The 22632-nt window shown below is 39.0% G+C and overlaps 1 protein-coding gene across 1 annotated transcript; it reads right to left on the bottom strand.

Annotated features, from left to right (window-relative positions):
* Positions 1-904: 904 nt before the first annotated feature.
* Positions 905-16952, bottom strand: LOC121952565 (clustered mitochondria protein homolog). Its single transcript, XM_042499330.1, has 28 exons — positions 15551-16952; positions 14503-14657; positions 14240-14411; positions 12993-13133; positions 12757-12887; positions 12142-12296; positions 11520-11645; positions 11201-11348; positions 10981-11073; positions 10442-10660; positions 10037-10212; positions 8815-9123; positions 8556-8674; positions 7340-7441; positions 7069-7169; positions 6785-6937; positions 5969-6031; positions 5629-5876; positions 5412-5496; positions 4917-5070; positions 4252-4391; positions 3979-4059; positions 3746-3871; positions 2678-2799; positions 2371-2464; positions 1917-2051; positions 1756-1829; positions 905-1630 (listed from the first exon to the last, which is right to left on the bottom strand). Exons 1-28 carry the CDS (start codon positions 16917-16919, stop codon positions 1534-1536), a joined length of 5088 nt encoding a protein of 1695 aa, XP_042355264.1. The 5' UTR covers positions 16920-16952; the 3' UTR covers positions 905-1533.
* Between the last annotated feature and the right edge of the window lie 5680 nt (positions 16953-22632).

Here is a 22632-nt window from a genome sequence, read left to right as displayed (position 1 = left end):
CCCGGCCCAGGCTAACGGTCGCGGTTGGACATCGGCTGCGCGCACGTTGAGGTGAGCGGAGGCGCGCAGCGTGCACCGCGTTCACTCTTGAAACACATAAATCAGCTACATTGTGTTTTTATTTATTTTACAGCCAAATTTTAATTTGAGCGATATGATGTGAGCATCTCAACTATTTTATTATTCATTGAAGTTGAGTGTTGTAACTGAATGTAATGTTGATATTTATATTTCTTTGTCTTTTTTTTATTTTACTGTATGTTGTATTTCTATGTAATCTTGGTGTAAATGTTTTTAGCATAACTGTTATTGTATGCACACTATTGTATGTAACTTTGATATCTTTTTTCCTCCTTTTCTTTTCTAAAAGTTGGAAACTAGCAGTAGCTATAATTAATAACAATAATGATAATAATAATACTTATAATAAGAATCATCACCATAATAATCATAATAAAAGATGTCATCAGTTATTTTTAAATTATTTATTTATTGCTAATGTTTGGGTAATTTCTTTCATTGCTCATTGCCCTCTTCACATATTTTTTTTAAAAGTTTAAACAGAACATAAATATCTAAAAACATAATATCATAGATGTTGCGCTCAAATTTGTCTCAACAGCTTTGCTGACTAAAAATATGCCAAAAGAAGGCATTCCTGCACGTGCAAAAAGATGTAAAGCAACAGAATGAATGTTTTATTCATCATATAAACTTTTTATGTAACCCCCGTGTAATCACCAACATTTTGATTAGTAGATGTAATGTCATTACATTTTGTTAACTGTAACTACAATTACATTTATTTTGTATTTTAATTACAGCAATCAGTTTGATGTAACTAGTAACTCACCAACTCTGAATGGGACTTGTTCTTATAAAATGAAGACATGAGATGCTCAGATGTTTATTATTTCCTTACAGTCTGGATATTAATGACAACAACATGGGTTAAATGGGAGCTAATACACATTCAAAACAATCATAAAGATTTTATTTTTTAATATTTAGGAATATCATGTTCTGAGATGTGTTCATGGCACAAGTGTGAAACCCAGTGGAGACAGAAGGGACTGCGATGACAGTGCGACATTTAGAAATATGAAATTTTGACTTTTAGTAGGCCTACACTGTTGCTAATTTTTTGTTTTCTCAGTACTGTGCTTGTCCATTCATCTAGCAGCTTCATGTATTTAGTATGTAGGGTTCCTGCATTTATCTGACAAAAAGGAAGGGGGTTAAACATACTTGCCAGCAACAGCCTGCAGTGTTAATTAATGGATCCCAAATATTTCAACAAGAGCTATATCGTTAGATAAGGTTCTCTTCAAAGTCCAGTCCTCCACAGACAGCAGAGCAAACTCATTCTCCAAAAAGAGATGGCTGCACTTGTCTATTAACTGGAAATAGTTGTTGTCCAAAGGCTATTTGCCAGGCGCTCATTTACCATTGTTACTTGCTGTCCGCAATCATTTCCATCAGTCAGACTGACTACACAGATATTCTACTGTTTCTGTCCCTTTGGTCCATAGTTCAGGGTTGTTGTCCGCAGTTCTTTTTTTCCAGTTCATCCACTTGAACCTTTTCCTTTCCATTCAAAGAAGTCCTCAGGTCTGCAAGTTCTTTTAAACTAGAGAGAAAAAAACACAACACACAGAGTCTGTGTACATTCATCATTAGAATAATCATCAGGTGAGATGAACATCACAACCAAAACATCAGCGTTTTTTTTTTTTGTCCTACTTCGGTGTTCACCTGAGGGGGATGAGAATGATTCCACATGTCAGGTTAAGCTGCTGAAGGATTGTGGGAAGGCTCGGTGTGTTAAACTGGAGAGAAACACGAGAGAATAATAAGTATCGCACAACTTGTAATGCATGTGGGCAGTGGCACATGCTTGCATCATCCGTACAAACCTTAGGAGGTGGAATACAGGCACTAGGTGTGTTACTGTAGATTTGGTTGATGGCTTTCTGGAGGATCACAGCCTGCTGAGTGAGGCTCTGCAGGTACTCTGAGCTTTCCTTCGTCCTGCCATGGTTCTCCCCAACCTACATGTGTGAAAGTAAAAAAATATAACAAAGATTTTCCTAATAGGTGATAGACTTACATTATTTTACTGTTCTGTTTCATTTACTTATTATTATTTCTTCTAATTGAGTTATTTTGTGTGTGTGTATGCATTGACAGATATGTTTATATGTAAGTACATACGTACATACATATATGTCTTTATGTGTATGTGTAGGTGTATGTATATGTTTCACTAGTATTGCTTTGGTTTTTAGACAGCACTTTCTGCTTTTGCTTGAGAAGTGCTCCACAAATAAAGTTTATTTTTATCATTATTATTACTATTTTAAAGCTCACCTGGCTCTTATATATTGAATAAGCCTCTTTCTCGTGTTGCAGAGCTGATCGAAACTCCCCTTTACTCTCATACACAGTGGCGAGCAGGTGATGACTGCACAGAAGACATACACGAAAAGGCAGAGCAATAATGAAAACTCTCATACACAGGATATGAAGGAAGGGAGCTGCACAGGTCACAGAGACCGGTATTTCAAAGCATTTGTGTCATTTTCGCAGATTGTCTGTGACTGTAATGTGTTGCAATCTGTTTTTTTATGTTTAAGAGTAGAAATAAACAGAGAAACATGACAACAAATAGTCTCACCTGTGTGCATGCTTCAGGGATGCGGCAGCGTGGTATTTTGAGGTTAAAATTAAGGCATTCTGTAGAAACTTCAGGGAAAGCTCGTACTCCATCAGTCCATGAAGTACTAAGCCGAGCATACTCTAAAGTAATGGAGCACAACAGTGACATAACAGCACTGACATATTCTCGTATAAATAAGGCTTTAAGTTGCCATTGCCTGTTTGCATTTACACTTCTCACTTATCTTATTTACAACATTTTGTTTATAAAAAAAAGAAGAAAAATCTTTCCTCAAGTTTCTTCCCTTTAACCAGTAATTATACTATAAATATTAAAATGGGTAACTCATGTTTTTTTGTATATTTCAGTAACAACTGATGGCGTGTACCTGCAGAGAGAGAGAGGGGAAGTTTGCAGTATGCATTAGGAGGCCTATTTGGTTGAAAAAACTTAAACTTAACCAAAGACACTGTTAATCTCAGTTTGTAAAGTAAAAAAACATTTTACTTGATTTGATGCTAAAAGAATCCCCATTTGTTTTGTTTGTGTGGCTGTTGTTGAAACTTTATCTTGGATTAGTATGACTTTCTTAAATAACAAAATCCTAAAATTACCATGCAGTACTGACTATAGAATGTGAATAGACAGTTTAATGTAGGGCTGGGCAAAATATTGAAATAATATTGATATCATAATATGGAACTAGGTTTAGATTTAAGATATCGAAACATTGTAAGTGTTGTCCTTATCTGGTTTTCAAAGGCTGCATTACAGTAAAGTGATATAATTTTCTGAATTTGTTCTAGTATTTGCCTTTACCTACTTTGTCAGAACATTTAAATTACTACATGATTATTTATCAAAATTCTGATTGTGTAAATATTTGTTGAAGTACCAGCAGTCAACCCTGCAGTATTATTGCAATATCAACATCGAGGTATATTGAGGTAGATATTTGATTTTCTCCATAACACCCGGGCCCACTCTAATGTCTAAAATGAACAAATAATAACTAAAAAAGATTTTTGTTGTGAATAAAGAAGAGAGACAGAAAGCAACACTTTGCAGGTGTGAGGTCTCACTTACATCCAGCAGTGCGACTTGTGGATGATCTTCTCCGCTCACCAGGAGGGCGAGGTACCGAGCGCGATACAGCAGCTGTAGGGAGGTCGACTGCCGGCCTCCAGCAAAGCAGTACAACGCCAGATAAGTCTGAATCACAAATAAAAGAATACTTCCATATTAACTGATATTTTACATTGGGATTAACATGATGCAACCATCTGTTTGTGGATTGGTGAGAAGGTAAAGGAACTCACGTAGTCTTGTATGGTCTGTGGATGGTCTATACCTTGTATTCTTTCACTACTCATAACAGCCTTCTCCTGGTGGCTGAGGGCCTGACAGACATGGAAAAATGATGGAAACAACAAAGCTCACAAATTGTAGTGGGTGACGATTCAGAAGTCTGAAAAAGGCATTTCACTGCACATTTTACTTATATTATTGTGTATGTGAGAAATAAACCTAAACTTGAAACCTGAAACATGAGGCTAGGTAAAAGGTCTAAATGAACTGTAATGTGTATTTACGTCTGCATATTCTCCCAGGATGTAGCAGATCCGTCCCAAAAGACGCAGGCACATGCACACGTCTTCATGCAGGACCCCACATACACTGCTGAACAGAGTCAGGGCCTGGCTGATCAGCTCAAAGCCCTCTTTGAGAAGACCTAAAAGCAAACATAAAACTCTGCTGATGGGCCTTGAACGTACAAAAATTATAGACATATGCCCGTCACATGATACACACTAAATCCACCGTAGGATCACTGGGCTAAAAGGGATTTTTTAAAGCTTATGTTACTTTGTTTTGGACAATGCACATTTGTTGCTTATATATATTCACAATGCATTGCATGTTTTTTTATTGTGCAAATAAACCCTTTAAAAAACATTATTGTTTTTTAGTAAACATTTCTTGGTGCAAGTAATTTCTCAGAATAATAATAATAATAAATTGTACTTATAAAACATCATGTGGACAAAATCGGGCACTTCAAACAGTGGTTTTATTTATTATTTATATATATATATTTATTTTATTTATGCTTAACCAGTTCTGCTTTAGTGTTGCTGGTAGGGAAATAATGTTGCACCAAATTGCACATCAGCATAATGTTACTCCATATGGGCCCTCCTGGTAAAAATTTAAACATATACTGTATTTCATGTATGTGTTTGTATTTACGTCTCACCCTGCTGCACTGCCACCTCTGCCTGTCGCACGAGCCACGTGGCATCCGTTGCTGTAGGCTTGAGATGTTTGACCACAGGGAACATGTTGACGACATCGTCCTCACTAAACACGGGCCTGTGCCGGGACTCAAACAAATACTCCCTCAGCTGCACCTAAATACAGAAAAATAGAAAAAGGGAAGCAGCTGCATTTTAAAGCTGCATGTTGCACTTTGGCAGTCACAAGTCAATGCTGCAGATGATTTATATCTGTAAGGTTCGTTGGACTTGAGCAGCAACCAAAACTCTTGTAGCATCATGTAACCAGACCTATGACTTATTAAGCATCAAATATGAGCAAATTTTTTTTTACAACATTTCTCCCTCTCGTCCCTTATGCTCAACTTTGATCTATTGCAGCTCCAGATATGTTTTTGATGATACAGCAGGTGGGGTTTCCACTGAAACAAAATGTCATAGGTAAATGACTGATGAAGAGAAGACAGATGTCTGACCTGGATGCCCGTCTTGATGGCAATTTCTCTCAGTAGGGAGATCCTCTGAAGGCTGTGCTTTTCTATGACTTCATCCATACTTTGACTGAACACAGAGAGGATGACAGTGTAAAATCCTGTTGCACATATCCAAAAACACACACAGACACACAGACACACAGACAGACACACACACACACACACACACACACACACACACACACACACACACACACACCCATCTATTGTGTAGTGGAAATAATCTCCAGCCTCAGTCCTGATCCGGCCCCACAGCTCACTGTGAGTCAGTCTAGCCCACACACTGTCTGTCAACGAGGTGCCTCGACTCCCGTGGCTCCGCCGCCGTCGATTTCTGCGGCGAGAGAGCAGCTCATCTGAGCAGGAGTCGGTGACACAGGAGGAGAAGCTCAAGAGGCAGTTTAGGAAGTGACTGACAGCAGCAGAGAAAGCTGCAGGTTCCACATCCTGGGAGACAAGATGATATGTTGATATTAGAAAAATGTATGTTGGATTGCTAAATATTCTCATAATATTTGACTTGTTATTGAGCTCCTCACCTGTAGATAGGTCCTGAAGATGTGTTTTGCACTCCTGACGATGACTTCACTGAGAGAAATTCTCTGTGAGGGAACAGTTGATCAGATCAAGAAGATTTCAGCAGTTGAAATCCTTTATTTTCTGTGTTTTTTCCAAGTTCTACATAACATGAAGTTGCATTTTGTTCTATCATACTATTAGATAACTTTAGACCAAGAACCTAAAAGGAAATTTTGATCGCAAGTAAGTCTAAAACTGAGATGGAACGATGAAGTTAGTCAAGCTCCAGATGTGTTTTTGTTCCAAATTCTTGGGGAGTATATAAACTATAAAAAATTTTTTTGAATCCTAGATTATAGTAAAAAAGGTAACACCTGCACACTTGTTTTTCGATAGCCTTGCACCTACACGATGTGCGTATAACTATACTTTTCTCATCCTTAGAATATAGGAAATATAAAAAAAAAAACAATCGTTCCATTGAAAAAAAATCAATTTTAAAAATTGTGAATGTTCAAAACACTTATGTTTCAAAATGTTCCAAGCTAAGCAGATGCTTACTTTTGATTGCTAAACATATATTTTATTTTTCCAGAAATTCACAAGAACTAAAAAACATCATGAGGACATCATAGTGGCCAAAACATGTTGGCTTTTTTAATGATGTAGCCAGTATAATATAGGCTTTTTAATGTAATTCCTCCTTGTTTTTTCACAAGTGCCTGGAAATTATTCAATAGTTGGAAATTTTTTCAATGTAAAAGTAAACTCAAGAGTAAGAGATATGCAGCTATGATGACTATATATATGAGTTATATGGCTATAAGAGCAAGTACCTGTATGTGGCCGAGTCTCCCTCTGTCCTCCACCCTGTCCAGCTCCCTCAGTAAGGTGCCCAGGTATCGTACGTTCACACCCCGTTGGTGTAGCACTGACGTCAGGGTCGCTCCATCCATCGGCAGTGCTATGTGGTCGAGACAGTCCTTCACCTACCACACACACACACACACACACACACACACACACACACACACACACACACACACAAGCAGAGCTGTAGATATCACGTTAAACGTCATGCACATGATAGATCTTAACATTATTTCTCCACGAGACTCACCACTGCTGGAATCTGACTGGACAGTAGAAAAGCAGCTGCGTCCCACAACAACTTTCTCTGATGCTGAACCTCCTCGACACACTCAGAGGGGAAACGAACACCTGCAGCAAAGACAAACACACAGTTCAACCTGTCAAAAGAAAAAATATGCTTTATATACCTGTGTGTGAGTGTGCGTGTGCATGTGTGTTTGTGTGTGTGTGTGTGTGTGTGTGTGTGTGTGTGTGTGTGTGTGTGTGTGTGTGTGCATGGGCTAAAGTGTGTTCGATACCTGGAGAGCAAACGTTAGGATTGAAGCGGATGTCAAAGCAGGAATCACTCGCTGATCCAACAGCCTCACAAGCTTTCGTAATCACATTCCTTCTCTGAAATTCTGCAAAATGAAATATGAATACATTATTAATAAAACAATCCTTACCATTTTACTTCTAATCGATTATTAGTTAACATTTGCACATTTTTGCAGTTTCAGGGTCTATTAACTGTGATGTAAGCGTATGACTGGATAATTGAAAACCACAAAAAAAAGAGAACATCTCCCTTAATTTTAATAATAACAATCAAATAAAAGACATTTAATCTGAATAAAAATTTGACTACATATTAAAGTCAATATCATTTAACAAAAAGTTGCATACCAATAAGAAAATTACCATCCTATATAGTAAAAACTTTAGATATTATTTAGATATCCAACATTAGGTCCATTTATTTGCTGTTCTATTGCTTTCTATCATATTACATGGTCTTCATCAGCGAGTGGAGTTTGCCCATATGTTGTGGACTTATTGTTTAAATGAATCTTACATATTTATTACACATACTCCTCCTCCTTTTTAAGCCAACATGAACAAGTAGTCGTTAAAGTGCTTTTAAAACCTGAATAACTGAACATTTCTCATTTAAAGACAACTGAGCAAATTCCACCTGCTGAGGAAGATTTTTTAAACATATACTGTATTTCATGTATGTATGTAAGATTTTTATTAAAATTTTCAGTGAAGTATATTAAAAAAGTTGCTGGGAAATTGCTGTAGATGATTGAAAGTTTCAGTTTTGATTAAACATTTCCCAAAGGTATTTAAACAAAGTTTTGTGTTGGAGTTTGTTATATTCCAAATTCTAAATTTTGACAGAAATGTCATCGTTATTGTAAATGCATATCAGTTCCAGATATCAGTTATCTCATTAAGTACTAATAATCGGTATCGGCCCTGAAAAAGCAATATTGGTCGACTCCTAGTTTCCAAGGTCAAAAATTATAATAGAAAATATAATATATTATAATATAATTAAAACCTACTTACATGTCATATTACTGTACATCTATCGTTTGACTGTTTCTCAGCCTGATTTCTCCCTGCAGTTGCACAAATTCTCCTGCTTCATCAAAAGGTTTTATCATTTCATTTCATTTAACAGCTCTCATTCACCCATTTCAGCACCGGCTGCTTATCATTTAATTTCATTTAACAGCTCTCATTCACCCATTTCAGCACCAGCTGCAGCTGTATCTTCAGTTCTCCGCTCTTCACTCTGCTCTGTGGCTTTATCTTGTTCGTCCGGTTGGATGAGCCCCTGGGACATCTTGGAATAAAGTTCAAACCTGCAGCCGAAAACACATAATAAAATGGATAAGATACTTTATTTCCAAAGCTCAGTTCATCCTGCTGGTTGAACAGTTACACGGTTGCTGCATTTGTGTCCAAACATTCAACAAACGGTTCGAAATTTCCTCTTCCTCACCTGTGCTGGACGAAGGCGTCTATCAGCTCTGGTCTCAGGCTGGCTAAGCCGTGAGGGTGTTGCCGTGGGTAACCAAAGCTCTGACACTCCTTCGGCACATCTATCCTCTCCTCTGTCTCAGAGAACTGGAAGTTAAGGTCGGGGGGGAAGGTCCTGAGAAGGTCCAAGATGTAGGGTCTTCCGTCATTACCCAGGATGCCTTTGGTCTCGATGCCAGAGCAAAGCTCCACTGGGTTGTTGCTGTGGTTGAGGACCTGGTGACGTTGGATTTTTAGCGGTTTACTGGTTTTATCCAGAAGCTCAAGAAACCTGGAATAATTTGGAGAAATTTAAAGGTATAGTGTATAGGATTTAGGATTCAGAAACACAAGTAGACAAATGCAGACACATTCAGTTAAAATAAAACACAAAACCAGTTGAATACATGAACAAGTACAATTGTCTAAAACAATTTCAGTGACAATTTGAATAGCAATCACACTGACAATAGGTGCTATTTTCTCGATCCTTCACAAATGACTAAAATCACAGAGAGAAATCAGCTGAGCCCTTAATAGCTACATAAGGAGCAGGTCCTGGTCCCCAGAGTCCACCATGTTACACTGTCATGTTAGCTTTGAACAGGCAAACCAAACACTGACTCTAGATGAAGCCATTCTCATTTAGCATTTTTGTGTCGGCCAGCGTACACAGCAGCCCCTCCACAGCGAGCCAAACAGCTTTGGGAAAACACTGATTTTACCATGAAACTCCTCTTTCAGTGTTTTTACAGGTTTGAATCACTGAATCCATTTGTTTTGGAGAGGAGGAGACCTCTGCAGATAATTCGGCTCCTGATAAAAACCTCCTGAACATTGAGTAAAAAGGTGAGCACACATTGGCAGGTGCTGGGCTAGAGGCTGGTGTGCAAAAAGCTGAACAGCATCGTAGAAACACTGATTAGTAACATAGAAGTGCTTTATTCAGTGTTTTTTTTCTGCTGGTCTGTTTGTTTTCCAGAGGAAGAAATGTCTGTGGATAATTTGTCTCCCAATAAAAACCTCCCAAACAATATAGGAATCCTAACCGGGAGCTCAGCCTTGGCAAACAGGAGAAGTTTCAGCTGGTTGAAGTCTGCAATCCCCACTGCTGGATGCCACTAAATCCAACACACACCTCCATTAATCATGCTGTATATACCTAAATTATGACTTTGTTGCATTTTTGTGAGTGTGTGTTTTACCTGGGGTGAGTAAACACAGTTTTTCCATAGTCGTTAGAGCCGTAGACAACACTCTGCTCCTGATTTTTCTCCAGTATCCCAGGAACAATGGTCTGAGCGATAACACGGATGCCACGATAATCAACAACTGCTGTTCCAAGGGTGTGAAGCCCCTCTATGTCCACAGATGTGTACGCCTGTAGCAGAGCAACACAGGCATTTTTGTTTTGATGGCAAGAACATGAAGGGATTCAAAAACATTTCAGAGTGAAAATATGAGAAAAAAATTGTCTTTTGTATTTTTTTTTGGTTTATGGCTGTTTAACATTGTTTTTCCCTTTAAAATCTGCAGTCATACCCTTGCAATGTAATACTAGCAACACTTTTAAACAGGACACATTTAATATTCGCTCCTCATGCACTTACCTGAGCTCCCCTCAGGTCACAGATGGCTGCAGCATGAGCAGCAGCGTTGCCCCCTAGTGGGTGATAGTGCTCAGATATGTCGAACCCCAGGCTGAAGAACAGGTTGTTCCAGATAAACATTTGCATGTGAGGCGTCTCCCCCGGGTTTAACGGCATAACGTTACCATCGATAACAGCTACAGCACCTCGTGATGCAGCTGCAACAAAGTCACTGTTGGTCTGGATGGAGGGATTAAAATCTTGGTTAACACAGTTTACCTTTTTCATTTTATTAAAGAGCAACACAATCTAATCAGAGCAGGAGTAGGAAGGAATAATTGTCTCTGATTATTAAATTTGTGAAACTTTTCTTTTTTTTGCTGCTCATTGCCTTTTCCCCCTGGTTTTGAAAGAAACCGCATCAATTTGCTCAGGGTTCAAAGGTTTAAATACTTGTGAAAGGTGTCTGAAAACAGTACAAGAAAAGTGATCTTGATCCAAATTTCAAAGCATTTATCAGAAAGAGAACTGGAAATATGTTTAAAAATCTGTGGTCTCACTTTGAATATGCTCCTCTCTCTGTGCAGCCGCTCCTGAAGGGAGTTTCTGGGGAGTTCCCTGCATCCCTGCAGCTCCTCGTTCCAGTCCCGACTCTGTAGTCACAACACACAACCTACACATCAGCATCACAATCAACATCAGTCAGCCCCAGATGCACCAGGAAACATATTTATATTTTTTTCCAAATGTAGCCTCTTTCTCCAATTTCATGTCCGCAACCTGCCCAGCTGTGTGCTCGTCCTGTCCCATGCGACTGGTGTGTGTCTCCTCTGCTCGGACGCAGTCGAGGGTGTGATCTCCATGACGGGCGATCCAGGTGAACACCTGGAAAGGCGCAGCGATCCGCTCATAAGGGTGCTGCTGAACTCTGGTTAACAGAAAGTGACAGAAAACATATTTCACAGAGCCTCATGTAGAACTTAAAATGACTGCCATTACTGTATTTCCATCGACATATTGCATTGATATGAACAGCTCTGCTTCATGTCCCTGGTACTGTATTAACACGAAGTTTCCAGCTTGATTACAGTTTGCTCACCTCTTCCTCTGCAGGGCACTGAAGGTTTTCCTGAAAGCAGGGCTGACTTGACTTAGCAGCTCGACCAGAGAATGGCAAAGGATTTTGGGAGCTGCAGGTTTGGGGTTGAAGTTGAAGGCAGTTGATCTGAAACAGATAAATCCACGCAAAGGCATAGTTTCACAGTTTTGTTCCTTTTGGCGGCGTCTTCCGTGAATGTGATTTTTCCAGGGAATGTCGCAACAGGCAATTCGTAGAATTGCAAATGCAGGAGCTCTTATTAGTGGGCTCAATCAATTGTGTTACCTTAATCTGCAATAGATAGAAATTTAACAGACAACATTTAAATGAGATTATTACCTAAAGGGATCACCAAAATGATTACTTTTAATCCTTTGGGGGACATGAATGTCTGGTTCAAATGTCAAAGTTGTCAAGATTGTATACATCATCTGGAAAATGAAAAAAATAAAATTTGGTTGCCAATCTATTTAACAAATTTGGACAACAGTAGTGGACGGACATACTGACACCGTCATCCCTGGAGTCACACTGCTGGCACATCTAAAAAATCTTCACTTTTAATGGCTAAGCAAACATTTCAGTGGCTGGACAGTTTAACTGCAAACAGTTTAGCACTCACTGGTTGAGGTAGAAACCACGTGTAGAGGATGTGATGTTGAGTTCTCTGTCCTCCACAGTCAGGACGTTGAGGTACATTAAGTCCCCGTGCATCTTCCTGTTTCCTGGAGGAGGATTCCAGCTGCTCATCGTCAGAACCCGCAGGCACTGTAACGGCTGAGATGATACTTTTTTAAGTGTCGCTTCACTTTAACTGAATAGATATTTGAAAGATTATCGGCCTGGCCGATATTTGGCATTTTGCCGATTACCTATATGAGCATTTTATTTTAATGATCACAGATAACATTAATTGATTAAAAAGTGCAAAGAAAGTGTCATAAAAAACTTGCAAGGAACTTGCTGTATATGATGTTGAAAGTTTCAGTTTGGATTAAACATTTGCTAAAGGCATTTACACAAAGATTTGTGTTGGAGTTTTTTATATTCCAGATCCTAAATATTGACAGAAAGATTTTCATTTTTATTGTAAATGCATATTGGTTCCAAATATTTGTTATCGGTCTCATTAACTACTAATAATCAGTATTGGTTCTGAAAAACCAATATTGGTCAGCCCCTAGTGTAATTAAATATTAATCTATCGTATTTGCTAATTCAGAATCTGATTTCTCACCTTCCAGTCTTCTCTGAGTGGCTGCAGTGGAGTAAGCGGTCGCTCCTTACATCCAGGGAGGATATATTCTGGAGGGCTGCAGTCAACAGACTCCTTTTCAGAAGCTCTCCTGTTCCCCGCGCTGTCGCTGTCTGAAGGGAGGAATATGGAGGTGAAAGTATCGAATTATGAAATGATGAATTAAGAAATGTTCAAACAAAACTAAATGTGAGGAGGCAGTAAGAGAACAATATTACCATTGTCTCCTCTGGTGAAAAATGTGAGGTACGATAGTGAGCTGCAGTTCACTCCGTTGAATGCATCTGCGGGGTCAAGGCTCCTCAGGAGATCACGTACGTGTCTGAGATGAAGACGAGCGTCACGCACAGTGTACGAATCTGCAACAACATCAGAAAACCTGCTTATAAAGGGTTCAGTATGAAAGGAAAAGTGTTCTCTGGTTGAAGTGTTGCACTTCACCAAAAAGATAATACATAAATATAGTCAATGTAAATGAAGCAGTGCAGCATGAAGTGACTGTACTGGAGAAAAATAAGATCATATAATGAGTTATTAATGAATTAATTAAGAATTTTATTTCTGTTACATGCATCATGAGAAACAAAGATTATTTCACACACATTTTCTCAACATAAAAAAAAGGAAAAGGCTGAAGCCCAAGGCTTATTTTTGTCCTATATTAACCAAAGATCGACACAGAAGAACAGCAATACCAAATAAAGAAAATAAATGAATTAATAAAAAAAAAACAGTATACTCTAAACTATAATCCTCAATCTTTTACACTAAAACAGTAATTATACTAAAGAGGGGAGGTGCTGATTTATCGTAGCATTGACTGGTTAGTGTGTAAGGTAGTTGGGGAGAAAATATTCTGAATATAATGTAAACTTAAACAGATACAGTACATTGCAGTTTCCTTGATGGTAGATTTTGGTTCATGAAAGTTGCTAGCAAAACAACAAAGTAGCCCACATAAAATAAGCACACCAGAATCGTCAAATAGGTCAGACCACAGTGTTTAACTATATATCTCACAGTAACAGCTAAAAATGACACCAGAAATAAACAAGTTTGCCAATTACACATATCTAGACAATCGATATCACAGCTGTCTACCCGTAAGTGATTGTTGTTGTTAGCTCAACGTCACCGAGATTTGGCCTACATGACACTGCATCAGGTTTTCTGAATTTTAGGCCACCCTAGAGGGCGCTTTATTTAGATTTATCAACTATAGAGGCATTCAAGAAGGCAGTTTTGCCAGGCCACCGGGTGGTCTGAAACATGATAACAGTTTAGATGAGAGGTCAGCATTTTTCTAAAAAGGGCCGTTCCGTAACATGTCAAGCTCCAGATGTGACATCTAACAAAACTGGACTGAAGTCAGATGTTGACATTGTTGCTCTCTGAAGAGAAGTTCCCACTTATTAATCACAAAAAGACAACCTCAAAAGGAGACAGAAAAGAACGAGGCAGTTACCCTCCACCACCTTGATCAGCGCTCCGTCCTGGAGGCCCCGGATGGAGCTCAGCTCCGTGAGCCCGTCGAGCGTTGTGCCTCCCAGCTGGAGGGAGAAGCAAGTGCGGTGGCAGGTGATCTCGTGCTCCATCAGCACCTGGTGCAGCTCCGCCACCAACATCTGGCCTGACACCTGAGCGTGGAGGAGAGGTCAGTGATTCAGAGAGATGTGAAGATACAGCGAAGTGTCTTTAAAAAAAACTACGATGGGAGCACAGCAGAACCTGAAGCTCAAAACTCTCTGTTCCCGGAGGCTGAATTCTGACAGTAAAGTTTGTCTCTTGGAGATCAACTATGTCACGAATGCTGAGCTGTTTCCTTTTATCAGCATCAGACTGGTGATCATCCTCAGGGCTTTCTTCAGTTTGACTCAGAAGCACTGCTGACAACAGAAGAGACAAAATAAAGGTGTGAGGATGAAAGCTGTCTGCGTGATATGGAGGATAATTTTCCTCAGTATTGCAATTAAAAGAGAAAACAAAAAAAATAGACTTTTATCATATTCAACTGCAGGATAACCAGGTGATAATTCAATGTTGAAAAGAAAGAGCAAACTGGAAAACTACATTTTATAATGAAATGATAAACAGATATCATTAAATAACATCTTGAAAAGAAAAGGGAGATTGCTATTCCTTCAAAAGAAACATCTGATTTTTCAGCCTGGATCCTATGTTACCAAGATCTATGTTGAAATAAAGAATTTGAGCAACAATTTTTGAAACTGGTCCAGTATTAAGCGAGTAGGCTGCAGCCATCACACTGTAGCCTGTCTCGCACAATAATGGACTGATATCGAACACGGCGGTTCACATTAGTCACTTCAACACAAAACACTAAAAAAAAAAAAAAGGAATACAGATTAAAATCAATTAAAATAAGCAATTACCTTCTAATTTTTACACATCCCATCCTTTTTGTGTTGACCTTTCTCATTTGGCTTATTGCTTTTCTTTTTCAAATTGCCAGTTCACAATATCAATTTTTCATTTCAAAATGCAATTTCATTTTCTAGTTTCCTTTTTATTTTTAACATAAACGTATGACCTGGATGTCCTGAGCACTAAAAACAATACTAATTTAAACGAGTTTATGTATTTCCTTATCTAATTTTAATAAAATTAAAATAACAAATAACAAAATTATCCTCCATAGCCTGATCACCCACTGAAAAAGCTACAAGTATAGAGTTTTCAATATCACAGGACACACAAAAAAAAATAACAGAGAAAATACAAGCAAAGTAAAACAAAGTTGAATTAAATCACAAACCTTTTACATGTGGTGCTGCCAGAAAAAGCCCATCAACTAAAAACAAGGTTGCTTGTTTCTCTTCCTCCTCCACCTGTGGCGGAGCCGTCCTGTTGTCATCCTCTTCACACTTTGCCGGGTCCTGACACTGATCGTGATCCGTACCTAAAATGGATTTCTCTGCTGTCTCATCTATGTGGTCTTCGTACATATTTGTTGCTTTTGTTTCCCTTTTATTTCCATTCTGATCGGACGCCACAGGTGTCTCTCCCGCGTGGTCATTATCCTGATTATTTTGTTGCGTCGGGTCTGCTCGACACTCAGTGGGGTCAAAGTTTACCACAGTTTCAGGGTTGTTGATGCTGCATTGTTTCGGCTGGACGTCCTTCTGTGACTGAGTGTTCTCCACATTTTTGTTTCCAGTCACCATCACTGAGGTGCAATCTGATTTCATGATTTGAAATTTGTCCTTAACATCCTCCTGTGTCGGCTCTGTGCGGGCAAAGTCTGCATTTACCTGAGCAGCAACAACACCCTGCTGCAACATAAAAACATTCTCTTCATGTGTGTTTAACTCATTTAAAAGCTCAGTATTTAGTTCTGTTTGAAATGGATGCTTTATTGAAGCCAGTTCTTCGTGGATGTAATTCCCTTTCACTTCTTCCTGTTCACATTCCCTGTCTTTGTCTCCAAAGAACAATTTGTTTTTCTCCACAAAAACTTCCATGTCAGCCCAAGTCCCAGAGTCTCTCCTTTGTTTTTGTCCCTCTGATGCATCTGAGTGTCTCTCTGGTGATGTCTGCGCCTCCAAGAGCACATCCAGCTGTCTCAGTATTTCATGTTCTTCCACATGCATCTCGTTCGTGTCAGTATTTATTAGCATGTTTACTTCTCTCCCCACAGTCTCTTCATTGCACATTGCTGTTTGCGCCTGAACTTCTGCCTGCGACTCTGTCTGAGTCTGCACCCCCTTACCCATCTGTGTCTCCACTACCTCTGTTTGTGTCTCAACCTCAGAAAACCCTCTGCTCCTCCTCCTGCTGCTCCTCTCTTGTCCATCATCTCCGGGCTCATCCACCCTCACTACCTCCTCCTCCTCCTCAGACACCAGCAGACACACCATCGGCTCCACCAGAGTCACGTCCCCTCCCAGGTTGCTGCTTAAGATGATGTCAGGAAACAGGAAGTGCTCTGGTTCGAGGGCTGGGTTTGTCACGCCGGTGGAGACGGTTAACAGGTCGTCCTCCAAGTCGTCCGTCAGGCTGGGTGATTCACATTCGCTCTCTTCGCTGGAGAGCAGAGGGGATCTTTCTGCCTCACCCTGGACTGGTGCATCCTGACACTTGAAGTAGTTTGACAGACTGTGGCAGCACTGCACTATATTTCCCATGATGCCTTTGTGTACCAAACAGCAGTACAACTGTGCAGGTGGCCTGAGAGACAAGAGAGAGGCACAGTGTTTATGCTGCTTCAGTGACAATAGACTGGAAAGAAAGAATTAGAGATTGATAACAAATGGGGTTTTATTTTTGCAGCTTCAGATGATGACTTACAATGAAATTCTGCCTTTCAACCTGATGTTCATTTACTTGTGAAACTTATAACCCTTAGGGACTGTTTGGAAGGCAAGGCAGCTTTATATTTGTAGCACATTTCATACAACAAGTGCTTGTTGTGCTTTAAAGAACAATAAAATATAAAAACATAATAAAGGAAACCAATTTCCAATAAAAGAGTAAAGAGATAAAATATAAAAAGGTATAATTTATTACTAAAAATAAATATATTAATAAATTAAAAAAACATTAAAATTAGCAAAAGTGCGGACAAGAGGTGCAAAGGTGATTTAAAATGGTTTAAAATCAAGTTTAAAACAAGTTTGCAGTCATTAATGGGTGGAGAAGGCAATGTGAAAAAGGAATGTTTTTTGCTTTAACTTAACAGTGGTCAGCGTCGGGGCTTGCCTAACATTATCTGGGAGGTTGCTCCAGGTTTGTGCTGCATGATAACAAAAAGCTGCTTCTCCGTGTTTAGTTCTAACATCATCATCCTCTGCCGCTTTTCCTGAGGTTTCTTACATTTTTCCCCCATTTCAGAGGTTCTTTTTTGGGAGTTTTTCCTTAGGCGATGTGAGTGTCTAAGGGCAGAGGGATGTCTCATGCTGTAAAGCCCTCTGAGGCAAACCCTGTTTTGTGATAATGGGCTTTATAAATAAAATTTACTTGACTTGACTAACATTTGGGACGGTTAGTAGGCCAGCCCCAGATGTCCTGAGTGCCCTCGAAGGTTCGTGTTTCACAAGCATGTCAGAGATATATTTGGCAGCTGAGCTGCAGAGTGATTTATAGACAAGCAACAAGATTTTAAAATCATTTGGTGCATTTTACACGGTTTTCATTGTTCAGTTTTGATCATTTTGGCTGTGTTGTGTATTTTTGTTTGCTCCTACAATAAGTCTAAAATACACTGTGTAAACAAAATTGTTACATTCCTACTGTTAAGTGCACACAAAAAAAAAGCGCTACTGAAACCCATTCAAACTGAAATGTTTGATCCCACAGCCATCAAAGCATAAAACATGCACTGTATTATTTCTAGGTGTTATTCTGGGCTTTTGCCTAAGAATTTGTAATTTTTACTATTTCCCACCTGATGGTGTCATTTTTACCATGTTTGGCATATGGAGAAAATACATGCTATTTCCACTAGGTGAACTGTCACAATCAATGTTGCTGCAAATCACTGTCATATCCTAGGCTGTGATAATAATAACAAAAATCACAAAAAAATCTATTCTAAACACTTTAAATAGTAAGGTCGCAGCAGAAATTCATGTGTATGGGAAGTAGGCTGACTGAGTATTCAACTGGACAAACAAGACTTGGATTATCCTGCACAATTTATGTGAGAGTTTGTAAAGTGTACAGTTTTGCTGTTGTTAAACAGGGTCCTCTCGGACTTCAATACACCAAGATTTTCTAGATTTTTGGATTCTCGTTTCTCCGTGGAGGCATACGAGAGAAAGAAAGTTTTCTTCATGAATTCTAGGTAACAATGGATGAGTAATCGATGTACAACTGGTCATTTTTTGAAGTATTCCTTTAAATGCATGATTAGTTTGAATTAAACTGCTAAATATAAACTACAAAAGGCTTTGTCACTATCACATGTGTGTCTGTTTGTGTTGCACAACACAAGCTGCTAAGCATCTTAGACAACAGCTGATAACAGAAAGATTATTAAGTACTCCTGTAGTGGTGTCAACTTACAGAGAAGAAAGGACTGGAAAACCTTGAAGCCTAAATCTCATCAGATGAACTCTGGAATGACGTTGGATGTATGGAAATCCTGGAACACAGAAGAGAGGGAATATAAAACTTAAAAATTAGATTTTTTTTGCCTTATAAAGTGCCAACATGAAAATAGACTAAATAGACCAATATTTTGAATCATTATTGGAGTTTTTATACAAGCAACACATCTTATTAAAGCACGGGAACACAAAGGTGCAGCAGAAAACATGTGCATGTATCTCAAACAACAGAAGAATAAAATAGCATTAATCTATGGGCCCTACAGCAAGTGTAGAGGCAGAGGTTGAGACTGCCAGTCTGTGTCATCTTCTCCAGACTCCCCTGCTGTCCAGTGTGCATCCTGCTGAAATCACACAGCTGAGTTTCCCAGTCTTCCCACTACATCAGGAGGCTGCCCTGTCCTCGCTGTTACACAAACTGTGTCAGTGCATGTGTGTGTCTGCCCTTCATGGCTGGAGAGGAGCTGAGAGAGAAGCATGTAGGCCCTCTATTCACACACATGCACACCCACACATCTAGTACCCATGCGAGTCCAGAAGAGGGCAACCTGTCTGCCGTTCATGATGTAACTTCCTGTATCCAGACCGGTCCATGCTCTCTCTATCAACCTTGAATGTGAGCACATGCGGGAGGGGTATAAATAGCAGAAGGTCTGGCGCCTTTCTAATATTATGATACGCAGGGCATGACACAGCAAACCTCTTCCCAAATGCAAAGTCTTGTAAACAAACCTAAGGCTTATGTCTCCGGTCGTCTTCACACATACACTTTAAGGCACGAGCTTTCTGAGCGCAGCTCTCTGGTTGCCATGGCAGCGCTGCAGCGAGACATTAACATTCAGAGCACGGTCTCCAAGACAACTGTGGGAACATTCTAGAATGGGACGTTTGCGGGGAGACAAGTTAGATGTGTACCATGTTACCATGTTACCATGTTACCACTGCATGTTAGTATGACAGCAGTGTGTGGTCGTAGTTTTGACCTTGTGTTGTACAATGACAATAATGATTGTTAAACATCATATTTCCTTTTTTTTCTCACCAATTCATCAGTAGGACAAGACGTTTCCAGACCCTTAATTCCTCTCAAAACAAATATCTGACACTAAATCTACTTTTTATAAAAATTACATAAAAATTAAATACGTGAATAGCTACGTTATAATGAATTGTAATATTTCATCCAAATTTCCACATTACATTTTTGTACTTTAAATGACTTTTTTTTTCTTTTTAAAAAAAAAAAAAACTTTCATTAAAATAAAAATGTAGAGTAAAACTTTGAGGTAAGAAAACTGGCCATTTCATCAAGTTATCGTGAACAATACAAATTATTGACTGAGCATACATAAACAAACAAACAAATACATAGATAAAATGTTTTTTAAGTCAGAGGTCTCTTTAAAATGTAAAACCTCATTCATAAATACAAGAAATAGTGACTTGGCTGTAAAAAAAAAATCTCCATCTATGGATAAATTGCTTAGCCGAAATAATCAAACAATTGTACCTCATATGCCCTTTTGCTGTGTGCCAATAGAACACCAAATTTAATAGCTCTATGTTACAGATTAGGACCTTGAGTGCCCTTTTCTGATATCCAATTTTGAAATGATCCCCCAAAAGTTCTTATATTACTCTGTGCAAAAAAAATAAAGCAAGTCAGCAAGTTTGCTGGAAGAAGACATCCTGAAACTAAAAAACAGTAACTAAAGTTTTTGTTTTACTAAAGTAAAGGCTAAAAGGCTTCTAGGTAATCCAATAATTCTTTATTTGGTTAGATAGCTCATTTTGATCTTATGGGCTTCCTGTCTCCTTGCAAGACTTTTATTTTGGTGCCATAACAACAAAATGAGCTACTCTACCAATTTGTCTCCAAGCAGTGTGTTGGTTTTTGTGCATCATCATCCTGCACATGCTAAAATCTTCTCTATTTTTCAGTTTAACAGTAGGGTAAATTTACTTTGTTCTATGTTAATCTCCCCCAACTTTACTCTGCAGTTTCCTGATCATTTATCAACTCACAGTAAGAATTGAATTAATTTAACTTGTTCACCACATTTGATCACAGGAAAACTGCTGGTCCATGTTAATAACAAGAACAACAGTAATTACAGATTTATTTCGCCTTTTGTGTGCTTTTACATGCTATGTTGCTAATAGATCTAAAAAGTCGAAAAGATGCAGGTTGCAGATGATGGACAGTCAGATTGTGAGTCATCACAATCTTCCTGCGCACCTCCTCAGAGTCCTCTGAACTCTCCACCCCCTCTCTCTTTTAACATCAGATTCGTTTGACTGTAAAAGCCCAAGAAATTTCCGGTGATACATGTATTTTTGTACTCTGTGTGTAGGTGTTTTCCTTTTTTACTTCTTTGGCACCGTCAGCAATGCTCACAGATCTGGCTATATTTTAAACTCAGTCAAGGTTTGGTTGTACTGCCACCCAGTGTAGGACTTTACATGAACGCTTCTGAGCAGCAAAATGTTCCAGATCCAGAAGAATTATGCTGACATTTTTTAATTCTGGTGAAAATTTATATTATGTACAGTTTAAGGCACATTATTCTTTTGATTAATCAATAAATTGTTTGGTCTTTAAGAGATTTTTTTTTTATCCTTAAGAAATGTGTATTTTTTTACTAGCAGTCCAAATCCCCAAAATATTCAGTCTAGAATGATGAAAAAAGAAGGCAAATCCTCACATTGGAGAAGCTGAAAGCAATTTTTTTGTGCTTAAACAATGACTTAAATAATTGGTTATTTGACCACTGATCATTTTCCTGTTGATTGACTCCTCACTTAATCGACAAATTTTTCAGCTCTTGTAGTATTGATACAAAAAATAGACATCAGAAGCAGATATTTCACCACAGATGTAAATAATAAAATTAAAGGAGATGTATGACTTTCAGAGTCTAAGACGGGATTGCAGGCACACACAGCTGTAAATATGGAGGTGACTGATCTTGTGGCTAGCAGCTATCGGTACTAGAGGCATGGACCGTGTTAATGATGGCAACAGTGTTAGAGTGATGGCTAACATTGATTGGGGGGGGGGGGGGGGGGGGGGGGGGCAAGGGTGGAGGCAGACATGGGTTGAACAACTTTATGAACAGTAACTGCTGTATGAGCACAGTGCAGAGTGGTAGCAATCAGCCAACCAGTGGGACACACACAGGGACTCACATGCACTAACACGTCCCCCTCTACCACAACAAAGAACAGAGAAGCTCAGATTATGACATACAGAGGAGGTGGGACTTACTTCTCTGCTTGAGATGACATTTCACCACTGTAATTTTAAATAGCAAATAGTTGTTTGCAGCTATATTAATGCTCTGAATGCCATAATGATGGGTGAATTCCATTTAGCTGCTTCAGTTTTAGGATCCTGGTATTATGCATGACAAGTATCTGATGTGACCATAGATTGTGTGTGAAGATGGTTGACATGCCCCAACTTACCCCCGCAGTGCTAAAGTGAGGTTAAAATATCCCAGATAAGGGGGTTGCCATCTTGAGTTGGATAATCTGTGCGGTTGCAATATCTGCGGTGGAGTTCCCATTGGATGCGAGTGCACGGATTGGTTGTAACAGCTGTCAATGATGGCAGAAAATCCCATTTTTGTATAATTAATGACTGACTAAAACCAAACTGATCACAAAAACAAACACTTGAACAAACATCAGGGTGATGAGAACTACCTTCAGTGACAGAAACCATCTTTGGGAAAAATGTATTTGGCATGTACTTTGAGTTTTTCGTTTGACCTATGTCCACTCACCA

Source organism: Plectropomus leopardus, chromosome 13 (assembly GCF_008729295.1).
Source record: "Plectropomus leopardus isolate mb chromosome 13, YSFRI_Pleo_2.0, whole genome shotgun sequence".
Taxonomy (NCBI): domain Eukaryota; kingdom Metazoa; phylum Chordata; class Actinopteri; order Perciformes; family Serranidae; genus Plectropomus; species Plectropomus leopardus.
Note: the sequence above shows the minus strand (reverse complement) of the source record. Positions and strands in the feature narration are given on the sequence as shown.

What these genes read in the sequence shown, in the direction of transcription:
- LOC121952565 (XM_042499330.1), bottom strand. Translation starts at nt 16,919, where the DNA reads ATGGGAAATATAGTGCAGTGCTGCCACAGTCTGTCAAACTACTTCAAG. An exon ending in CACTCAGAGAAGACTGGAAG is followed by an intron (nt 12,297 to 12,756) that starts GTGAGAAATCAG and finishes GTATCATCTCAG; the next exon opens with CCGTTACAGTGCCTGCGGGT. An exon ending in ATCATTCTCATCCCCCTCAG is followed by an intron (nt 1,631 to 1,755) that starts GTGAACACCGAA and finishes TTTTCTCTCTAG; the next exon opens with TTTAAAAGAACTTGCAGACC.